General features: G+C 37.5%; 1 protein-coding gene across 1 annotated transcript in view; it reads right to left on the bottom strand.

Moving 5' to 3' along the window:
* NR5A2 (nuclear receptor subfamily 5 group A member 2) overlaps positions 1–19074 on the bottom strand; it is a 66490-nt gene extending 47416 nt beyond the window's left edge. The window contains exons 1-4 of the mRNA XM_075287444.1: positions 18923–19074; positions 15570–15688; positions 14939–15080; positions 9031–9677 (exon numbers count right to left, since the gene is read on the bottom strand). Of these exons, the coding sequence (XP_075143545.1) occupies positions 9031–9677; positions 14939–15080; positions 15570–15688; positions 18923–19004 (990 nt within the window). The 5' untranslated portion in view covers positions 19005–19074. The remainder of the gene's footprint in view (positions 1–9030; positions 9678–14938; positions 15081–15569; positions 15689–18922) is intronic.
* Positions 19075–19401: the final 327 nt, after the last annotated feature.

Here is a 19401-nt window from a genome sequence, read left to right as displayed (position 1 = left end):
AAGCACAGCCCGGGTCTAAAAGTCAAGTCCCGCGCACAGTCACCTCAGCTCTTACATTTATAGCCTTCCTTTATCTGGATGGGAATCAGAAAAAAAGCAGGTACAAAACTATTAAAGCGCTGTTCACACCAGTCTGGTTTCTTTCCTTATCGCTATGAAACATAAAAATGTTTTAGGGCTTCATTCACACACATTTTTTTTTCAGCGTTTTTTTTATTGGCTTGTAAAAAACACCATGAATTCAGGCATTTATGACATGTTTACTAGTATTTTGGTAGCTTTTTTTTTTTTTTTTTAAAGGATTACCATGTGTTTTTTTCTCAGAAATGTATTTAAATCATTTAGATAAGGTTTAGGGCTATACGACTGAAAACTAATACTTTTTCTGGGAAAAAAAAGCCACCAAGATGTCACTAAAACATTCTCTGTATTGCATCTCATATTTCCGTACAAAAGGTATTAAAACATCTGGGGGCACAAAATACGTATAAAAAAAAGAACAAGAAAAGCAAAATTTTACTAGAATTTTTCCTAGAACTGCTGGGCAAGAAGCTACCATGAAACAGATGGGAATTGGTGAAAGCAAAGGCAAGTGTATGGATCTGTAGTTGGTACCAAAAACCAGAAAAAGCTAGGATCCTGTTTTTGATAAGTTAAAAGCCTTATTCACACAAGCTCAAGAAAGACATGAGTGATGGCCATTTTTAACACACATCGGGGACTATAATGTTATTCAGTTTGTGTCTCAACTGTGACATGTTTCTTAGGTGTGTGCAACTTTTTTTTTTACACTTTACATCAAATTTATTAATACCATGCACCGATTTTATACTGATTTGCACTTTAAAAAAAAAAAAAAAAATTGTCTGGCCATGGTTTACACAGTGCATAAGTCTAATTTATTAATTGCAACTTTTCTAAAAAAAAATTTTTCCAAATTTTGTGCAAGCACATTCCACTTTTTAGGCCGGGGCAGCGTTTTACAGTCAGAGCGAATCCCATGCCCACTTTGCGCTAAAAACCGCACTGTGGGCACCCCGCAATTTCCAGAACCTGGAAACCGCTGCAAACTTTCTAAAACGTTGTGGGTAGACTGGAGATGTGTTGTCGCCGCGGTCTTTCCCACGACACGATGCATTTTTTGCGGCTCATTCTCTTAAAGGATGGGAAAACCGCCTGGAAACGGTTTTTACAAAAAAAAATGCTCCACAAAAAGCATGTCAAGGTCAAAATAACGCTTCCTAATTAGGAAGCGTTTTTTTCTGGTGCCAAAATAAGCGACACGTTATTTACATGTGAACTAAGCCTCATGGGTTCTGCTAGCTTTTTTTTCTGCTAGCGGAAAAAAAGCTTCCTTCAGGCGGATTCTGCCTGCAAAAACCAACGAAGTCAATGGGAGGCAGAAAATCCACATGGAATTGGCAAATTTCCTAATTCCTGAAGCAGATTTTTTCCTTGCCAAAATCCTCACCAAAAAAACTCCATGTGAAGGCAGATTCCACATCTGATTCAGCCCCGGCTTCTGCCTCACAGCAGCACCCTCCGGGCTAGGCCCACTCATTTGGGCCTAGTCTGGAGCAGGACGCTGCGACTGTCAGAAGCCGCGACAGTCGCTGCAGATGCATTTTGGTCCTATTCTGACACAGATTCCTGCGTCACAATCAGGACCAAAATACGCCATACCGTGCGCCGTGTGAACTAGCCTTAGAGAGTTGAGACAAAATTTTGAACTAGTCTGAGACTTTTTGTTGTTGTTGATAAAAAAAAAATCTTGTTAAAATGCCAAAAATCCTATGTAAGGCCAGAGATCCACGGGCCGGAAACACCGCGATTTGCCCACGGTGGAAATGTTGCGACTTTCTACAGTATCTGCAAAGTGGATGGGATTCATGAGAATCCCATGCCCACTTTGTGTTTCAAACAGCTGCGATTTCCAAACTGGCGCGTTTTTGGAAATTGCAGCATGTCAATTATATCTGGTAACAGAAAGTCTGCGGAGGAAAACTCTGTGAACTTTCTGTTCAAAGCGCTGTGGGAAGAACCGCAATGCGTTCCTGCCGCGGTTTTTCTCGCAGCGCTTTAACGCTGCTTATCGTCCTGTGGGGCCTTATCATATTATAACCAACTCTAGATCATGAAAAGACTCATTTCCAGTCACTGACACAGTAATCTGCAAAATATAAGAAGTCCATGTACAAGCAAAATGCTGGAGCATTCAGAGCTGGTATTCTGTCACAGTGTGTTAAGCTATCCATAAGTATATACATTATACTCCCCTGTCCCTAAATACTCAATGTGATGTGTTCCCAGTTTATGGTTCAGTATAACAAAGGTCAATACAGAGGCCCAGCCATCCTAATAAACAGGTAGATTCTCCTTGTTACACATTCGTGCGAATAACTGGTGTTACCTTGTAGTGACTCTACCGGAGACACTGAGAGTTACAATGAGAAATGAGAGCAGGATACGGTACACAATGTGTTATGTGCCGCCTATCAGTGTTACAATGTAATAACAGATGTCACGGGAAAATGGAAGCAGCACATGTTCAGAGCTTGTGCTTCAGCAATTGTTAAGATTGTTTCCATTGTTTAATGAATTATTAATGAGTAAAATCAATGTCATCTCTGGGAAAACAATTTAACTCTGGCTTCCATTTCACCTGACTGAGAATGAGCAAAAAACGGGAGACAGAAGTTTTCCTGTGCATTGTAATTGTATATTAGAAGTATCACCTCACATGTTATCCCATCAGAAAGCATGTAAAGGTAGCACAAACTCTGCAATACAGCAAGCATTAGTGATCAAGGACCCCATAACCAAAAATTCACTATAAAATTTAATGTTTATGAATGAAATGTAATATACACAAAAAAAAATCCTATTTAAAATTTTAAAATTAAAATGGTCAGAGTTTTTGGGTGCAGTAGTTGCTGGGGAAGGGGAGATTTGGTTGTCTGTCTGCCCCTTCCCTCAGCTTGAGGACTGAATTGAATTAGCCAAAACTCTACATTAAAAACTGGCTTATTTGCTTGTGGATCGGATTCGTCAGGCTGGAAAAATGGGCAAAAACTTACATTATTCACGTTATATATATATATATATATATATATATATATATATATATATATATATATATATCCATCCACTCCCATTATTCTAAAAATGAGCACTGAAAAAAACATCATCTATATGTCCATTCTTTTTTACTGTTGTGTTGATGGGACCTAAAGGATCTCCACACGGTCCCATAATACAATACAGGTGGTCTCGTACCACTCAGTCACCCAAATATCAATGTGGAGGAAGCAGATGAACCATCCACATTCAGCAAAGACTACACTGAAAAAAACTGCATCATCCAGAATACTGAGCAATCTGAACTGCCTCATAGCATAGACCTGGCAGCCTGGGAATAAATCGTCCCACATTATGTTTTATCTTCTTTCTCAGGGATCGAAACAACATGAAAATATTAGATCGGAAATATTTTTACTTTAGAGCTCATGGCCTGGACCCGCATAATAATCCATAATAAAGGCCTGTAGGCCTGTGCCATGAGGACCCCTGCGATGTCTTATGTATCAGACCATACCATATTTTTTTTCTCAGACCTTAAAGTGTCTATAGTGCCTTACAAAGTAGCAGTGATCACTATTTACTAAGAAAATACAAACAATCTTGTTGTCAATTTTTCAATCCATGTATAATACAGTCGATTTTGTAACTGCTGAATTACCGATAATCGTAAAAGTCATAACAATTGCAATATTCACACAGAAAACATAGTAAACGCCCCAACGCAGAACTGATCAAATGGTGGCCAAAAGTCAGAGTTAGATCAAAGGCCTAAGTTGTGGAAATGAACCGGTTTTGATCATTTAGAAATGCAGCAGAAAAAAAAAGTTGTGAAGTATAATGAATGCCATTTTGGTTAATGCACCCACGCATTTCAGGGGGGAAAAAAACAGTGGAAAGGCCGTGTTTTCCAAAATGCAGCATGTTCATTTTAGTTATGGAGCAAGTTGCGAGCGATTTCCGTATAGACATGATAAGGGTTGAACAATAATAGGGTAAATTGCAGCAAAAACTCAATGTAAAATGTGGTGGATAAAACACGATGATTTTTGCCGCGCTTCTTCCCACAGTGTTTGTTTGCTGTGTTTGGCTACATTGGGCCCTCGGCCTTAGAAGAGCTTTTCTGGCCAATAACATTTTGCACACACTTCAATGCCGGCTGCAAGTGATTTGGAACATGATGTGCTTGTGGCCAGATAAAACACACATGTGTACATAAGGAGGAATAGTTATGTCATGTGGCCAGTCAGCATAGTAAACCCAAGCCCCATTGTTAAACTGAGAAATCCTTAAAAATAACCCTTGCCCCTTTGAACGTTCCGTGTGATATGGAAAGACTATCTGAAGAATATTCACGGCTATCTATTATCCCACTTCTATATTTATCCCTCCTTTTGTTCCTACTTGGCTCATATTACTGGAAGTGCTAAATATAAAATTGAGCTGGGGGCAGAACACTTTATTCATTATATTTCCTCTGTTTATGAGGCAAATCCAAATCCACAAACTCTTCTCTTTGGGGTTTATTTAAAGTTAAAATGGCTTTAAATAGTGCTGAATGGTTTACTCCCAGGGCACGGGGTGCAGGCTGTACTTCTCGGAAACATATGACAACGTCATAAAGCAACGAGGAGCATGAACCTGACACAGTAAACTAACCAAGGACTACCAATGTGTTCAGATTAGCACAAAGGGACTGATTTATCCTAGAAATCTGGTGTACAAACTGTAAAAAATGGTCACTTTTTTGTGCAAAAATTGTTACTTTTTAAGTTCCACAATCTGGACACCATAGAAGGCCATCAGCAATATCAGATTTATAATAGAATAATAGAATAATTCATAAATTGCATGCTAATACATCGGAGGGGCGGCGATTGGTGTGGGTACACTGCTCTAGATAAATCAGATGCAATAGGACGTAAAAAAATTGCAGACCTTGGGTTTACTATTTATAAACACTACTTGCGACAAAATGGATGTAAGTATCATTTTTTTAGCCCACCCTCTCCACTTTCTGACAAGGTGGTATGACCCACTGTGGACAAATCCATTCTGGATCTCCTGCATATTTTAATATATCATACGTGTTCTTTCATCGACACACTTGCAACACAAACCAAACTTCCCATAAATGTTATAAATGTAGAATATTCGTATTCATATGTTCTCCGACTCCTACTTTGGAAAAAAAAGATCTTCATCTATTTTGAAGTTTTTGCAACACGTTGCGAGAATACAGCCTGAATGCACCTACTCTGTAGCTAGACTGGGTGCAACTATGAGGGACATGGGACATACATTGTACCTGTATAATGGCAAAGGGTGAAAGTCCAAAATGTAAACTCCACACCGCAGGTCAATGTCCGCTGCAGATTTCTTTCTTAGCATTTGGATGGAATCTCATCCACTTTGCCGAGTCCCTGAACGCTGGGGATTTTATGCCTGCAGTTTCACAATGTATATGGTACGTCCAATGTGGATGTATAGATTAGATTAAGTGCAACTATATGTGTCTTGTGAAAAGCGTCCCATGCACAAGAATTTTCATATGCTGTTGTGGGTCCTCACTCTTTCCAGAATAAGAAGTAGAGCAATGAACTTTTGCACATGATGTCCCCAATGCTAGCAATGTATATATATAAATGGCTTCCTATACTTAGCTATCCTCGGGTAGGTTTACTTTACTCATATGATAACAGGGATGACTAGTTTTCCCTTTCATATGTGTTGCTTACTATTGTGTTTTAGCAAATAATACGTCAATTTGTTAACTTGGAGTCAACATGATTTAGGCGTCAACACAGGAAAGGCTTCTTTACAAACAGAGCACTAAAACTATGGAATAACCTACCCCAAGAGGTAGTAACGCCAGATACCGTATCACCATGTAGAAAGGGTTAGATGCTATCTAAGAAAAATAAAAGTGAGGCTTATAATTAATCTTTATAATTAATCTACCTACAAATTATAAGAAATTGATTTCTAGATATAAGAGATTGATCCAAGGATTTATTCCAATTGGCAGATTTGGTGTTGGGCAGGAATGTTTCTCCTAATATGGTGCAATTGACTTCTGCCTCATAGGGGTTTTTTCTTTTTTCTGGATCAACGCTGTAGGGATGTAGGCTGAACTTGATGGACCTGCATCTTTATTCAACCTAACCGTGTCACTGTGTGACTGCATTGATCTGTTGAGATAGCATCCCAAATGTATAGGAATGTAGAGAGCTGTGAGTGGTAACAAATATACAAAATATATTAAAGAAGAATCCCCACTTAGTAATGGGAGTCTTGTATACAGGCACACCGGGCACTTCTTTTTTGCAATGCAAAAAATTCATCAAATTCATCCTCTGTTGGGTCCCCCGCTCTATCTATCTATCTATCTATCTATCTATCTATCTATCTATCTATCTATCTATCCATCCATCTATCTATAGTAATTACACATATAGACACACATCCATCCATCCATCTATCTATAGTAATTACACATATAGACACACATCCATCCATCCATCTATCCTATCTATCTATCTATCTATCTATCTATCTATCTATCTCTCTCTCTCTCTCTCTCTCTCTCTATCTCTCTCTATCTATCTATCTATCTATCTATCTATCTATCTATCTATCGTAATTACACATATAGACACACATTTTAGGGTGGACTGGAAGTGTTTCTCTACGCAGGTCTATGAGACTTAACTCGTGAGTCCTAGACCACACAGCAGACGCTGTATGAACTGTCAAGACTACTGATCATGTGACCGCTGCGTCGGCCCACTCTTTTCAACCTCATTGTTTATTCACTTATTTTAATTTCGATGTTTACAATGTTCATCTGTGAGCTCTATTTCTTGTAAAAATTTGGAAAAACTTAATAAAACTGAGAATTGAAAAAAAAAAAATGTGACAAAAGGGAATACCTGCCACTTACAAGATGCCCATTACTAGAGAGCAGAACAATACAAGTATGTGGGAATGCTTCCTTAAAGATCTGCTTTATAAATAATTGTCATTTCTTATATATGGGAACAGGAGAGACCTTTGTCAGACAAACAAGTATTCGGGTGACTGCTGTAGAAGGTATACGGTCAATTGATGGGATAACTATCACTGGACAATCTAGGACATCTTGGGGTCTACCCACAATGAGTAGAGGTCTTTCTATATCTTTACATAATTGTCTCCTATATTTAAAGTCAACAATTTACATTTCACCAACCATAAACCTGACCAGTAACTGTATACCTAGCGACGAATAAAAATCGCATAATTTGGGCACAATTGGGCAGGCGCTGCCTAGTGACCTGTACAATAAACCTCAAACAAGAGAAAAAATTAAAAAATAAAATAAAAATCGCATAATCCAACACAATTGAAAAACATCTTGAAAATGCATATCTCAATGCAAGCCCTTCCCATTGTGTTCACAATGAGATCAGACAAGGCTGCCGTAAGTATACCCCCTAGGCCTAGGATCTTCCTCTCTCCTGGAACATGGAAAAGCTCTATGCTCATTAACCATTGCCGGGAAGGGGGTCGATAGGAAGTGTGAGACGGCAGAGAGCAGAGATGACAGAAAGCCATATGATCCTTGTGTATATAATGACAGCGAGCGGACTTTGGAGAGACAGGTTAAGTCATGTTGAAATAAGTAGTTTTACCTTTAACAGCCTTCAGTCGTTCGGTGCACATGACAAGGAGTTGGAAAGTGACTACTGCTTTTTTAACAAGTGGCGGGGAGGCTGCACAATCCAGTTGCCTGTACAATAGGCCCACTGCTGTGTCTGCTCTATGCGATGGGTAATTGAAAGACCAGATCTGAGCGTTGCTTTCATCAAGCCAGTTAGAGACATTTCCTGCTTTTATAACTTGAGAAAATCTAAGACACTTCTCGCTCCTTAATTATATGTGACTTGTTAGCCTAAATAATTAAACATCCTTTCAGCTCTGCCGTGGAAAATCCTAACCCTATGGGTCAGCCGTGAGTATTTTCAATAAGTCTGGTGAGTTATTAAGTGAACTCTACAAGACTGTACCATGTAGAAATGTAGCATTCGCCGAAACCCAATCAAATGAATTCTTCAATGTACTTTATGTCGGCAAACAACCTTTCTCTCACCCCATATCCAAGGGCATATCCGTACCCCCATATTCTAGGGGCTCCTTCACACACACTCACTTTTCAGCATTTAAAATGCTTGTGCAATCTCCATGTATTTTAGTTTTTTTTTTTACAAGCATTGTTGATGATGTTTGTTATGTTGTATACGAGAGAAGAATATACGATTTGAAAAAAAAATTCCAGTTATGGGAAAGTAAATGAGATTTCATCCATCTCATTGACAAATGACATAAAAAAGGAGGTGGGAAAACCTGTCTCTTCCAAAACATGTGCGTTTTAGAAAAACATAGCATGGTCATTTTAGTTGCAGAATCACAAGCGTTAATATTTAATAGGTTATTAATGGGGGAAGGGGGACACTGAGAAAAAAAGCAACAAAAACTTATTGGGGAAAAAACAAAATGCGTTTTGCTGCATTTTTTTTTAAGCTTCGTTCCGATATGTGGGGCCATAGCTTCAATGGGGTTTTCAGAATTTAGAGTTTGATGGGCACTATATACTTCTAGCACCAGGGCTATACACCCATAGGACCAAGGCCGACCTGATATTGATGAACTATCTAAGGACAAACTTTAAAGAGAACCATCTGACCACACAATTTTTGACCCAAAAATTTGTTAAAAACCATTGAAAAAGTTAATAAAAAAAAGAATATATATATATATATATATATATATATATATATATATATATCTTAATAACTAATAACTTATTCCAATATTTACAAATGATATTAATATAGGATAACAGATAAAATAAAGCAGCGTACCAGCCAAAAAAACGTTTTATAGTATTTCGGCAGTAGGCGCCAGTCTTACCTTTAACTCTCTGAAGAATATGCTACTCCTCGCCCATTCAACAATAGAAAACAATGTCTGATCGGCCATTTTGCACATGAGTCCAAATGTGTTAAGTTTATCATGTTTGCTCCTGTTGGCCTGCTCCTGTTGTAAATATGACATGATCTTGCTTTGGACTTGAGGCTCATCGGGCTCACATTTCAAGAGTTCCACTATGAGGTGTGGGATATTGGAAGGGGAGCTGGACTGATAGCTGTCCATGTAAGAGTATCCCATTATAGACTCTGGAGAACTTGTATAAGGGTCCGGGTACTCCGATTTGATAGCGCGGCTAGGGAAATGGCCATAGGCCTGGTAACTTTGCAGGCTGCCATGAGGTGGCATGGCCATACTGATAGGAGACGTCACAAAGGGGCTTCTGTCATAGTCTGTAGGAGGAAGAGCGGCATGGTTTAGAGGTAGACCCTTGGATGCCGAGTGGATATTTTGGATAGCCGAAGAAATGGTCAAATCTGTGGGAATGGCTTGGATGACCTGACTCATGGCTTCTAGTTTAAGTCCATTGGCTCGGATTAAAGCTTTTTTCTGTTGTTTGAGAGCACGGTCCCGTTTGTACATTGGCCCAAATTTGTTCCTCCCTCCACGCATTCGGTCGGCCCTTACAGCTGTAGAAGAAAGAAATTCTACCATTAAAGCTGAAGTAGAAAATGATTATTACCCAATATTTCCATTACAATAAGGCTGACGCCCAACATAGTGACATGAAGCTAAAAATGCTTTGGAAAAAATCGTTGTGAAAACGCATAGCCTTTTTTTACCGCAGCGTTTTTCATTTTGCTGTATTTTCTTCCCCTATTAAATATATTGGCAAAATGCAGCTTTTTTTTACCTCACAATGTGTAGATGAGATTAAACAAAATCTTTCACTTTGCTTGAACTGTAAGGCTGAGGCTCCATGTTGCGAAAACCCACTGCGGCAAAAAACGCTGTGTCTACCAGTACCGGCCAAGCGAATGGGATTCTGGCTAATCCCATCTACACATTGCAGAAAAAAATTTGCTGTGTTTTCAAAAATGCCCGCGCATGTCAATTATACCTGCGGAAAAGGGGCAACACAGTGGCTCAGAGGTTAGCACTGCAGCATTGCAGCTCTGGAGTCCTGGGTTTAAATCCTGCCAGGAACAACATCTGCAAGGAGTTTGTATGTTCTCTCTGTGTTTGTGTGGATTTCCTCCCATTCTACAAAGACATACTTAAATGAAAAAAATAAAATATGTACATTGTGATCCCTATATGGGTCTCACAATCTACATAAAAAAAAATATATACCTGCAGAAACTATGACGTTTTACCTATAGATATAATAAGGGCACAACGCGCGCAGAGAAAACCTCAGCAAAAACGCAATGAAAAATACTGCGGAAAAAACTGCAATGCGGAAATCAGCCACAAGACAATCTATAGTAGCATGTAACAAGCCATTCAGAAAAAAACCTATAAATACAGATATCGATGACATTTGCACATTATATAATGACTCTATAGGCATCTAAAACCCTAAAAATACAAATATCAATGCCGACTGGGACGAGCTATAATAACCATATAGGCGTCTCCTATACATCTTCTATACAGCTATTACATTGTCTTTGTATATCCAGGGGTTTTCTTTTTTGTGATGCTGACTCTTTTATACCAGGATACCTACAGAATAGTGTCAGCTTGTTCCTTTCTTAAAGCAGAAAAAGGAAATTTGATTTTTATTTTCACTAAAGCTTCTGAAAAGCAAAGTCTTCAGTTTTAGGAATAATTAAAAAGAGATGTGGTTCAGCTGCAGCCAGGGGGGGGATTTTAATGGGGTTTGTCACAGCGGTAAGTTTCATTGTGGTGCAAGTTTAATGGGATAGCGAGTGACACTGACTGCGCCTACCTTGGCCAGTGGCTCTTATGCAAAGGAGTGATTACACCGCCATTAAAAATGCATGGAGATCTCACATACACATCTTGGATAAAGACGTCTGCAATTAATGAATCTTGGTAATTTATAGGCTACAATTTAGGTTTAATGGGGCTATTAGTAAAGTACACACTGTGGTGCGGTTACAAGGAGAATGACTTATAGCAGACAAAGTATATGAATGTAATAAATTCAATTTATTATATATATATATATATATATATATATATATATATATATATATATAGATAGGTCTGAAACGTATTTTTACCAAATATATCTATTTTTTTTTTAAAAAACAATTCCAAAATTCTTTCAATAATTAGACACAGAGAAGATTTTTTTTTTTTGCTTTATATTTGGAAAAAAAGAAAGTTCCAGAGGGAAAAAAAAAAACCAGTGTGCTCTCACATTTCCCTGTCTGCCACGTTTATTTTTCTTTTCAAGCTTTCTATATACCATACTTTCCACATCTGGAAACCTATAAAAGTGTCCTTTTTTTTATTTTTAAGTGAAAAAAAAAAAAAAAAGTTTGAGTCCCAAATGAACAGAGTGATAATCAGAAAACGTATTTGTGGTTTGGTCAACCTGAGTGACCTTTCTTTCTAACCCTGCCTCTTGCCAAATCAATTGCCGTCATCAATGGTATAAAGGTTTAGAAGTAAAAAAACCCCACCGCCTAGGTTTACTACGACCACCTATTACTACGAACAGGTCGGAAGGTGCGCCAAATTTATCAGGATTATACATGGTGGATAATAGATCTTCCTAAAAACTAGAAACTTTTCTATTATTTATGGCAATGTCAATTCTGCAGATACAAATTATTTGGCTCCTGCATTGACACGCTAAAATGGGGTCTGAGTGATGTTTGGGGGACAAGGAGCATCACATAGCCGAATCATCTTTATGGAATATTTTCTTCCGTTAATGCCCTTTCTTACTGTCTTTTCCATCCATGTGGTGTCCATACAAAAAAAAAAAAAAAAAAATCAGGCAGCACATGGATCCATTACAGTGAATGGAGCCATTCACACTTCTGGTTTTTTTTTTGGTTTTTTTTCACGGACTCAGAGACACTGAGAAAAAAATTGTGGTGTACGCAAGACTTAAGCCAGGCCCTACGTAGCGTAAACGCCGCGATTTGGCAAAAACCGTGGCATTTTATATTAGCTACAAAGTGGATGGGATTCTGGATGATCCTATTCACACAATGCAGAAAAAAATCTGCTGCGGAAATGCCACAAATTGTTAAACACTTGCGTTTTTGCGAATCACAGCATGTCAATTATACCTACATGGAGCCGTAGGGTCGGTTCACATTAGCGTTTGGCTTCTGTCTGGAAGGAGTCCGCATGAGGACCCCCTCACCGAACATAATGCCAACGCAACTGCAAGCGTTGTACAGTTAAGAACATGGACCCCATAGACTATAATGGGGTCCATGTGCTTGCTGCACACTGCCTGCGCAAATCTCTGTTCGGGGGGTCCTCATATGGACTCCTTCCGGACGGAAGCCAAACACTAATATGAAGCCGGTCTTAGCCACAGTGTGTCTGTAGACAATAATGGGCAAATCTCAAACCTCTATATAGCCAAAAAATTAATAAAGACAAAAACAAGGTAGCCAACATGGAACCTGCTCTATTTTTGGCTTTATGCTCATCAGGTATACCGTAATATATCAAAAAATACATTTTTACATGGAATTTGCAAACTAGAGGGCTAGCCTACTTTATATTGTACTTGTGGCTTTTGCCTCTATTCAGTGCTCTATGTGCTGTTGTGATGGCGCTGTGGTTCTGATACCCCATGGGGCCTATTTCATTCATGAAGATCCCAAAACTTATAGTAGTAGAGCCACATACTATACTTTAGTGACCCAAGATAGGCAGGTGACCAAAGAATTTATTCCGATTGCTAAGTTTGTAGTTGGATTTATCATTTTTTCTAGAATGAAGAAATCTGAGTCTTTCATGATGGAGTTTGTGCCTTTCTCATCAGTATTGCAGGATAACAGGCTGACCTGGAAGGCAAATCTGACTCAGCCCTATGTCACACTGTTATGCTATGCAACATATTTAGGCCTCATTCACATTTGCAGATTTGATCAGCATTTTGCATCCTTGTTTTACTCAATATTCAGTAGAGTACAAGAAGTAGTCATGTTTCCGTTATATTTATTCTGCAGTTAAGATCCACTCTTGGTTTCAGCTAAAAAATACTGATGAAATGTACAAAGTGTGAATAAGCCTTGAATTGATGATCTCTGACAATAGCAGTGATTCGGTTTATTGGCCTTTTTTATTATTTACTTTTTCCGTGTTGCTCAAAATTACTGAAAAAAGCCAAAACCTACCAGAGATGTCCCTGACTGTACTGTATAGGTGCTAGCTATATGATCTATAAGCAAATATAGCCAAGGGGTTATGGACAGCAGGGGAAGTTTTTCTATTTTTTTATTTTTTTTTGCCTCCTACCATTTTATCAATCACAATATACATCACTACATGAGACATGTAGTTAGAGATTTTTATTTATTTATTTATTTATTTATTTATTTTGGGGGGACATTTATTGTAAGTTACTATTTAATTTAATTATTTTATATCAATATTCACATAAAATTCTTCTTAAATGACTCAATAATATGACTGTACCCACTGTTGAATGTGCATTTTTATTATCTCAACTTTTATTCATCTTGAAACTGATTTAATATTAACATGTTTTTGCCCCTGTTTAAGGGGTTAAAGGACTACAAAGGGAGCTTGCTCAATCTCAGCCTCCATGTCTCTTGTGACTGCGGGCGACCTGTTCAATCACCCAGGTATACACATACGTAGTTTTTTGGGGAAATTTTACAGATCAAACTAAGATTTTAATAACATTTTAATAAATGCTAAAATAACATACGAAGAAAGGTATTTGATGTCAGACATGAAATCTCAAATATAAAAAGCGAATTAACCCTATATTGTCATAACCAATGGATTGCATTGTTCTTAAAGCGATACTCGAGGAGCCTTTAGTGTTTTTAAAAAACTACAAAAAAATCTGCTCAGCCTTCTTTTATAGCAAATGTATTGTGTTATGATGTACATATGGGCATTATCTCATAGTGATCATGCTCCACACTTAAATATGTTCCATATGTTGTACAAATTATCACTGCATCCAATTTACGTGTTGTGGGGGATACAATAGACAGAACAAGTCGGCATCCAGAAAACAGAAAGATAAAAGGAAATGAAAGACGACAAAATGTTTTTTTTATGCAAGTTTGCTTTTGTTTGTGTGCACTTTTTAGATTTTTCTGATTCATCGAGAGACATGCTAAATGTGAATTTACAGAATTCTGATTAGGACAATGGCCACACAATATCGATGTGACCATAGCCACAGATTAAGTGGTTACGTTTCATTGCTTCAATAATGTATCAGATGTGTTTAGAAATTATTCTGTCATTTAGCCCTGTCGTAAATATCAACTGAGGATTTCCCAGGGGGAGGGGGGTCAAGGGATTTAAGTAATGGTAATAACTTTTCAGTACGGATGAAGCAATCGTATAAGGAAAACTTCTGCTGAGACTATCCATATAAGGTTAGTGGATAAGGGTCCTATTATTGCCAATATATCAGTTATTTGGAAGGGGTGCCTACCTTTAGATGTCTAGGGAGGTAAGTATCAGGAATCTTCATCATGTACAGTAATAAGTGTAATTAAAACTCTAAGACAACATCTCATACACAAATGATACAACTGAAAGCAAAACGTGAATTGCTACATATAAATGTATTATCTTTATAAATGCAATGTTACAACCTTCATATATATCATTTATATAGAATTAGAATACATGTATACTATCTATCTATCTATCTATCTATCTATCTATCACGTATCTGAATATTTGCTTTAGTTTTGGCTGCTTTTACCTCTTCAGATCCCATCCATTATTATCTTACCTTCTAATTTCATCCCCACACTCAAACACTTCTGAAACCTGCAGTAAGGACATCGCTTCCTCTGGGTCTTATCAATCTGACAGGTCTGATTTTCAATACATGTGTATCTTTTATTGTTCTGAACTGTCCGCTTGAAAAAACCCTAGAGGATACGGAGAAAAATAGAATAATCAGTACACATACACATGACGCCTGATGGATCTCTTCCTCTTCTTTACTATAGAACGGTACTGCTCGACATGTGGAAGGCTTTAACACGCTGCCATTTAATATGTTATTTTACAATTTGTAAACTTTTACCCAACAAGTCAGAAAAATCAACACCTTTGCCATATCTAAGAAATCCTTTCTTGAGACATTATCTGCTTAGAAACCACAAATTACAGGAACTAAAAAAATACGAAAAAAAAAAATCTAGAGAATCCCATATGTCGCAGACATTTCAGTTAATAGTGCTCAGGATTTTTTGTTCCCTTTGATATTGTGCAAAGACTCAATGGTTTACATGACCACATGTTCTAACGCTAAATGATAAAAAGACAAAATATGAGGCAGGAAGGGAGAGAAAGGTTTCACTAGAGGGAATGAATGTAGTATAAGTGGAAAAAGAGAAGTATTCATAACTCCGCACCTTACAACTCTCACAGGTCAGCAGTCCATAATGATATCCAGAAACCTTGTCCCCGCAGACCGGACACAGCTCCTCCAGGTCGTCATCGTACGAGTAGCCCATCATTTTAAACTGCGACACTAAATGAAGATCAGGCACAAATTTAGTACTTGTATTGATTAGGAGGTCCAAGCCCATAAAATGTATCCAATGTATCAATGTATTGATGGACCTCAGATGTGTGATCCCTCTGGCACAGACAACATGTGTCTAATAATTTGTAGGATACAGTAAGTGATGGCCACTGAAATGTTACTGATGGCTGAGACATGAAGGTTACACCACACCCATTAGACTTGCTCCTTGATATGCTATACTAAGTGATGAAGACATCCGAGCAGCCACAAATAAAACCCTTGAAAATGAACTCCCAAAAACTTTCACAAATTCCTCCTTATTACCCAATGGCCTCACATAACTAATATACTTATCTGTACCGTCACTATATCCAAATCCTAAACTAAATATAACACTTCAGGTGCAATTGTAAAAGTTTTTTTTTCAAAATAACATTTACATTGTCATTTATTGCTGCTTATGGTCATTGCGGCCTCATCTTGTTAAACATTATCAGGCAGTACAAAGTGTGCATGCAAGCTATCACTACAGCGTATAAGGTTACAGCTATTACCAGCAATGGCCTAATAAATTACAATTTATTATTATTTATATATATATATATATATATATATATATATATATATACAAAAAAAATATAAAAATAAATTATATATATATATATATACAAAGTTATAGTTATTTTCAGATCTTTGGAGGATTTGTCACTTCAGTTCCTTGCGCGCCCTGGATTAAACATGTAAATCTTTCAGTTCCTGTAATCTTCTATCATATTTCTTATACAGCAGTACATTAACGCCAAACATTGTAAACTATATTTTAGGAAATTCAAAGCTTCCCTAAAAAGAACAGACCATGTTATTGAAGGGATCTACATTAATAGTCCATTTACTTTCAGATGAGCTGGATGTAGAAAATCATTTAAAAGCTCTCATCCCTGCGCAGGTTCTAGACATCAGTTTACTCCTCAGAGATGTCTGCACAGAAACTCAAGATTTCACTTGCTGAAAAAAAAAAAAAAAAACTAAAATCTTATGTCTGCTATGAAATGTGACCGAAAACTGGAAGAGTTATGTCATTGATCAGCACTGGGAAAGCAGGCAGGGAAGCTCTGGCCATTACATGGGCATTTTGTGTCAATTGTTTTTACTGCTTTCTGCATATTTCAGATCACTACAATTTGTAGATGAGATTTAGTACAAATTAATTTATCTGAAATATGAAACTTTGATTTCCTAGAGCAGATTGCAAGCTCTTTGTCCAAATCCCCCAGATGGGGAAAAAATATACAAAAACTTTCTGAGAGAGACAAAAGCTAAACTATATAATACTATATTATAAAAAGCATAATACAGTATACTATATTATACAGATCATAGTAATGTATATTACATTATACAGATCATAGTACAGTATATTATATTAAACAGAGCATAGTACAGTATATAATATTATACAGAGCATAATACAGTATGTTATATTATACAGAGCATAGTACTGTATTATATTACTATAGAAATATTTAATTATCCTAGCAATGACATAAGTGCTGCGTTAACCCTAAATCATACTACTGTAGAACATATATATATATATATATATATATATATATATATATACACATACATATATATATATATATATATATATATATATTATATAATATAATATATAAATGGAAATATAGTTATATAAATATGTGTGTGTATATATATATATATATATATATATATATGTGCGTGTGTGTGTGTGATCTATACACAGTAAACAGCGTACAAAATTTGTTATGATATCTGCAATAGCTAAATTACATTGTACGAGAACTAGGTGTACACACATATAGATACGTTATATGTACACAAATATTTACTATATATATATATATTTATAACAAATTAAAATTTCTTAGCTAAAATACAAAACAATAAAAAGTACTGCTTTACGTGTTAGTTCTACAGGTGATCCTGAAATAAACAGAATCATGTATCTGTGTTGCAGTTATTCCCAGTATATATTGCACTTGTACTGAATATATCACCTAGAAAATAATTCTGTAACCACAATCCTGCACTCACTGACAAAATCTCACAAAATATAATCCAGGTTTACACTTCAGATTATACAGAGATGATGAAGCAATAATAATAGAATAAAAATAACAACCATACAATAAAAAACTATAAATCACAGCAAACAGCAAATAACTTTACAATAGAAGGCAAAGTTCGATTATTAATAGAGTTACAATCTAGCACCAAATATCTATCTATTTACCTATCTAATATCTATTTATCTTTATCTATCACTTTTTACCTTTTCTGAATGTATAGGAAATACAGACACATTATAGAAAGTATGTCTTACATTCTTTGAGAAAAAAAAAGAATAGTGTGTCTAAGAGTTAAGAGAATTAGACAAATCTAAGGCTCATTAAAGACATCAATAAACTATAATCTACTCTATGTGTATATAAAATAAATATATATATATATATATATATATATATTAGCCCCAAGACACTTGAAACCAACACCACAGTCTATGATGAACATGTGAGGATTATGGGATTATTGCCCCACATAGGGTGATATAGTGGTAATCCTTAATACCAGCACAGGTATCATATGACTAGTATCCTATATACCTTATACAGCAGACACGAGCCATTCTCTGCCTCCCCTCCATGTGTACAGGACAAGTCACCCGTGTGCCCATCTGTCCTCATATAGTGTCACCATCATCCTATAGTAGGATATCCTATATATACTGTCACCTCCCAGAGGGCAGGAAGCGGGGCTGAGCAGAAGTATCCTATGTACTCATATATACAGAGGCGTCTACAAAGCTCACACACCTATATCTATCTATATACATCTATGTACACACATAGGAGAAGTACACACATATAGATAGTACTGCTTATACACAAGTAATAGACCACATAAGACACACAGTACATATATATATATATATATATATATATATATATATACAAGTGACTACACGGCACACACACAGACATTTATGTATACAGTATAATATATATATATATATATATATATATACATACACACACACACACACTATATAATGTATTTCCACAACTAGCAGCCGATACAAGTGACATAGGCAGTCGGGCCGTCCTATATACATACACTCGGCCATATAGGGTGGTATATAGTTAGGACATGTTGCATTTCTGCCCCCTATCCCCAGTTATGACCAGTCCTACTCACCCTGCATGTTGTCGGGCATCTGCCCCTGCTCTCCGTGTGCCCGGGACAGCCCCAGCGCCTCGGACTCCACTTTGGGCAGCATGGCTGAGTATTGTTGTCCTGCGGAAAGTGCGAGAGAGCGGTGCAGAGAGGGAAGGAGCTCCGCCGGTGTGCCGGACTAATGCCGCTCCATGTGTCCGGTGCGCGGTGAGGAGGACGCGGACTCCGGAGCTGTCACCTGTGCAGTGTGAACAGGACCCTGGACCTCTCTGCGCTCTCGCACTGCTGTCATCTGTGTCAGGGGGAGGCGCGGGGGGCGGGGCGTGGTTTGCTGTCAGCGCGGCCCCGCCCCCTCTCCGTGCAGCCTGTGTTATGTCTGAAGCCGCGCTCTCCTCCTCTAGCTGCCCACACCAGAGAGCTGCAGCAGCCCGGAGAGCTGCTACATGCCCGCCACTGGCCTGTCCGTATGTAGTAGGCAGGGAACGTATTGTCCCACTGAA

This window comes from Leptodactylus fuscus, chromosome 9, assembly GCF_031893055.1.
Source record: "Leptodactylus fuscus isolate aLepFus1 chromosome 9, aLepFus1.hap2, whole genome shotgun sequence".
In the NCBI taxonomy this organism is placed as follows: domain Eukaryota; kingdom Metazoa; phylum Chordata; class Amphibia; order Anura; family Leptodactylidae; genus Leptodactylus; species Leptodactylus fuscus.
The sequence above is the reverse complement of the archived record's forward strand: the minus strand, read 5'-3'. Positions and strand labels throughout refer to the sequence as shown.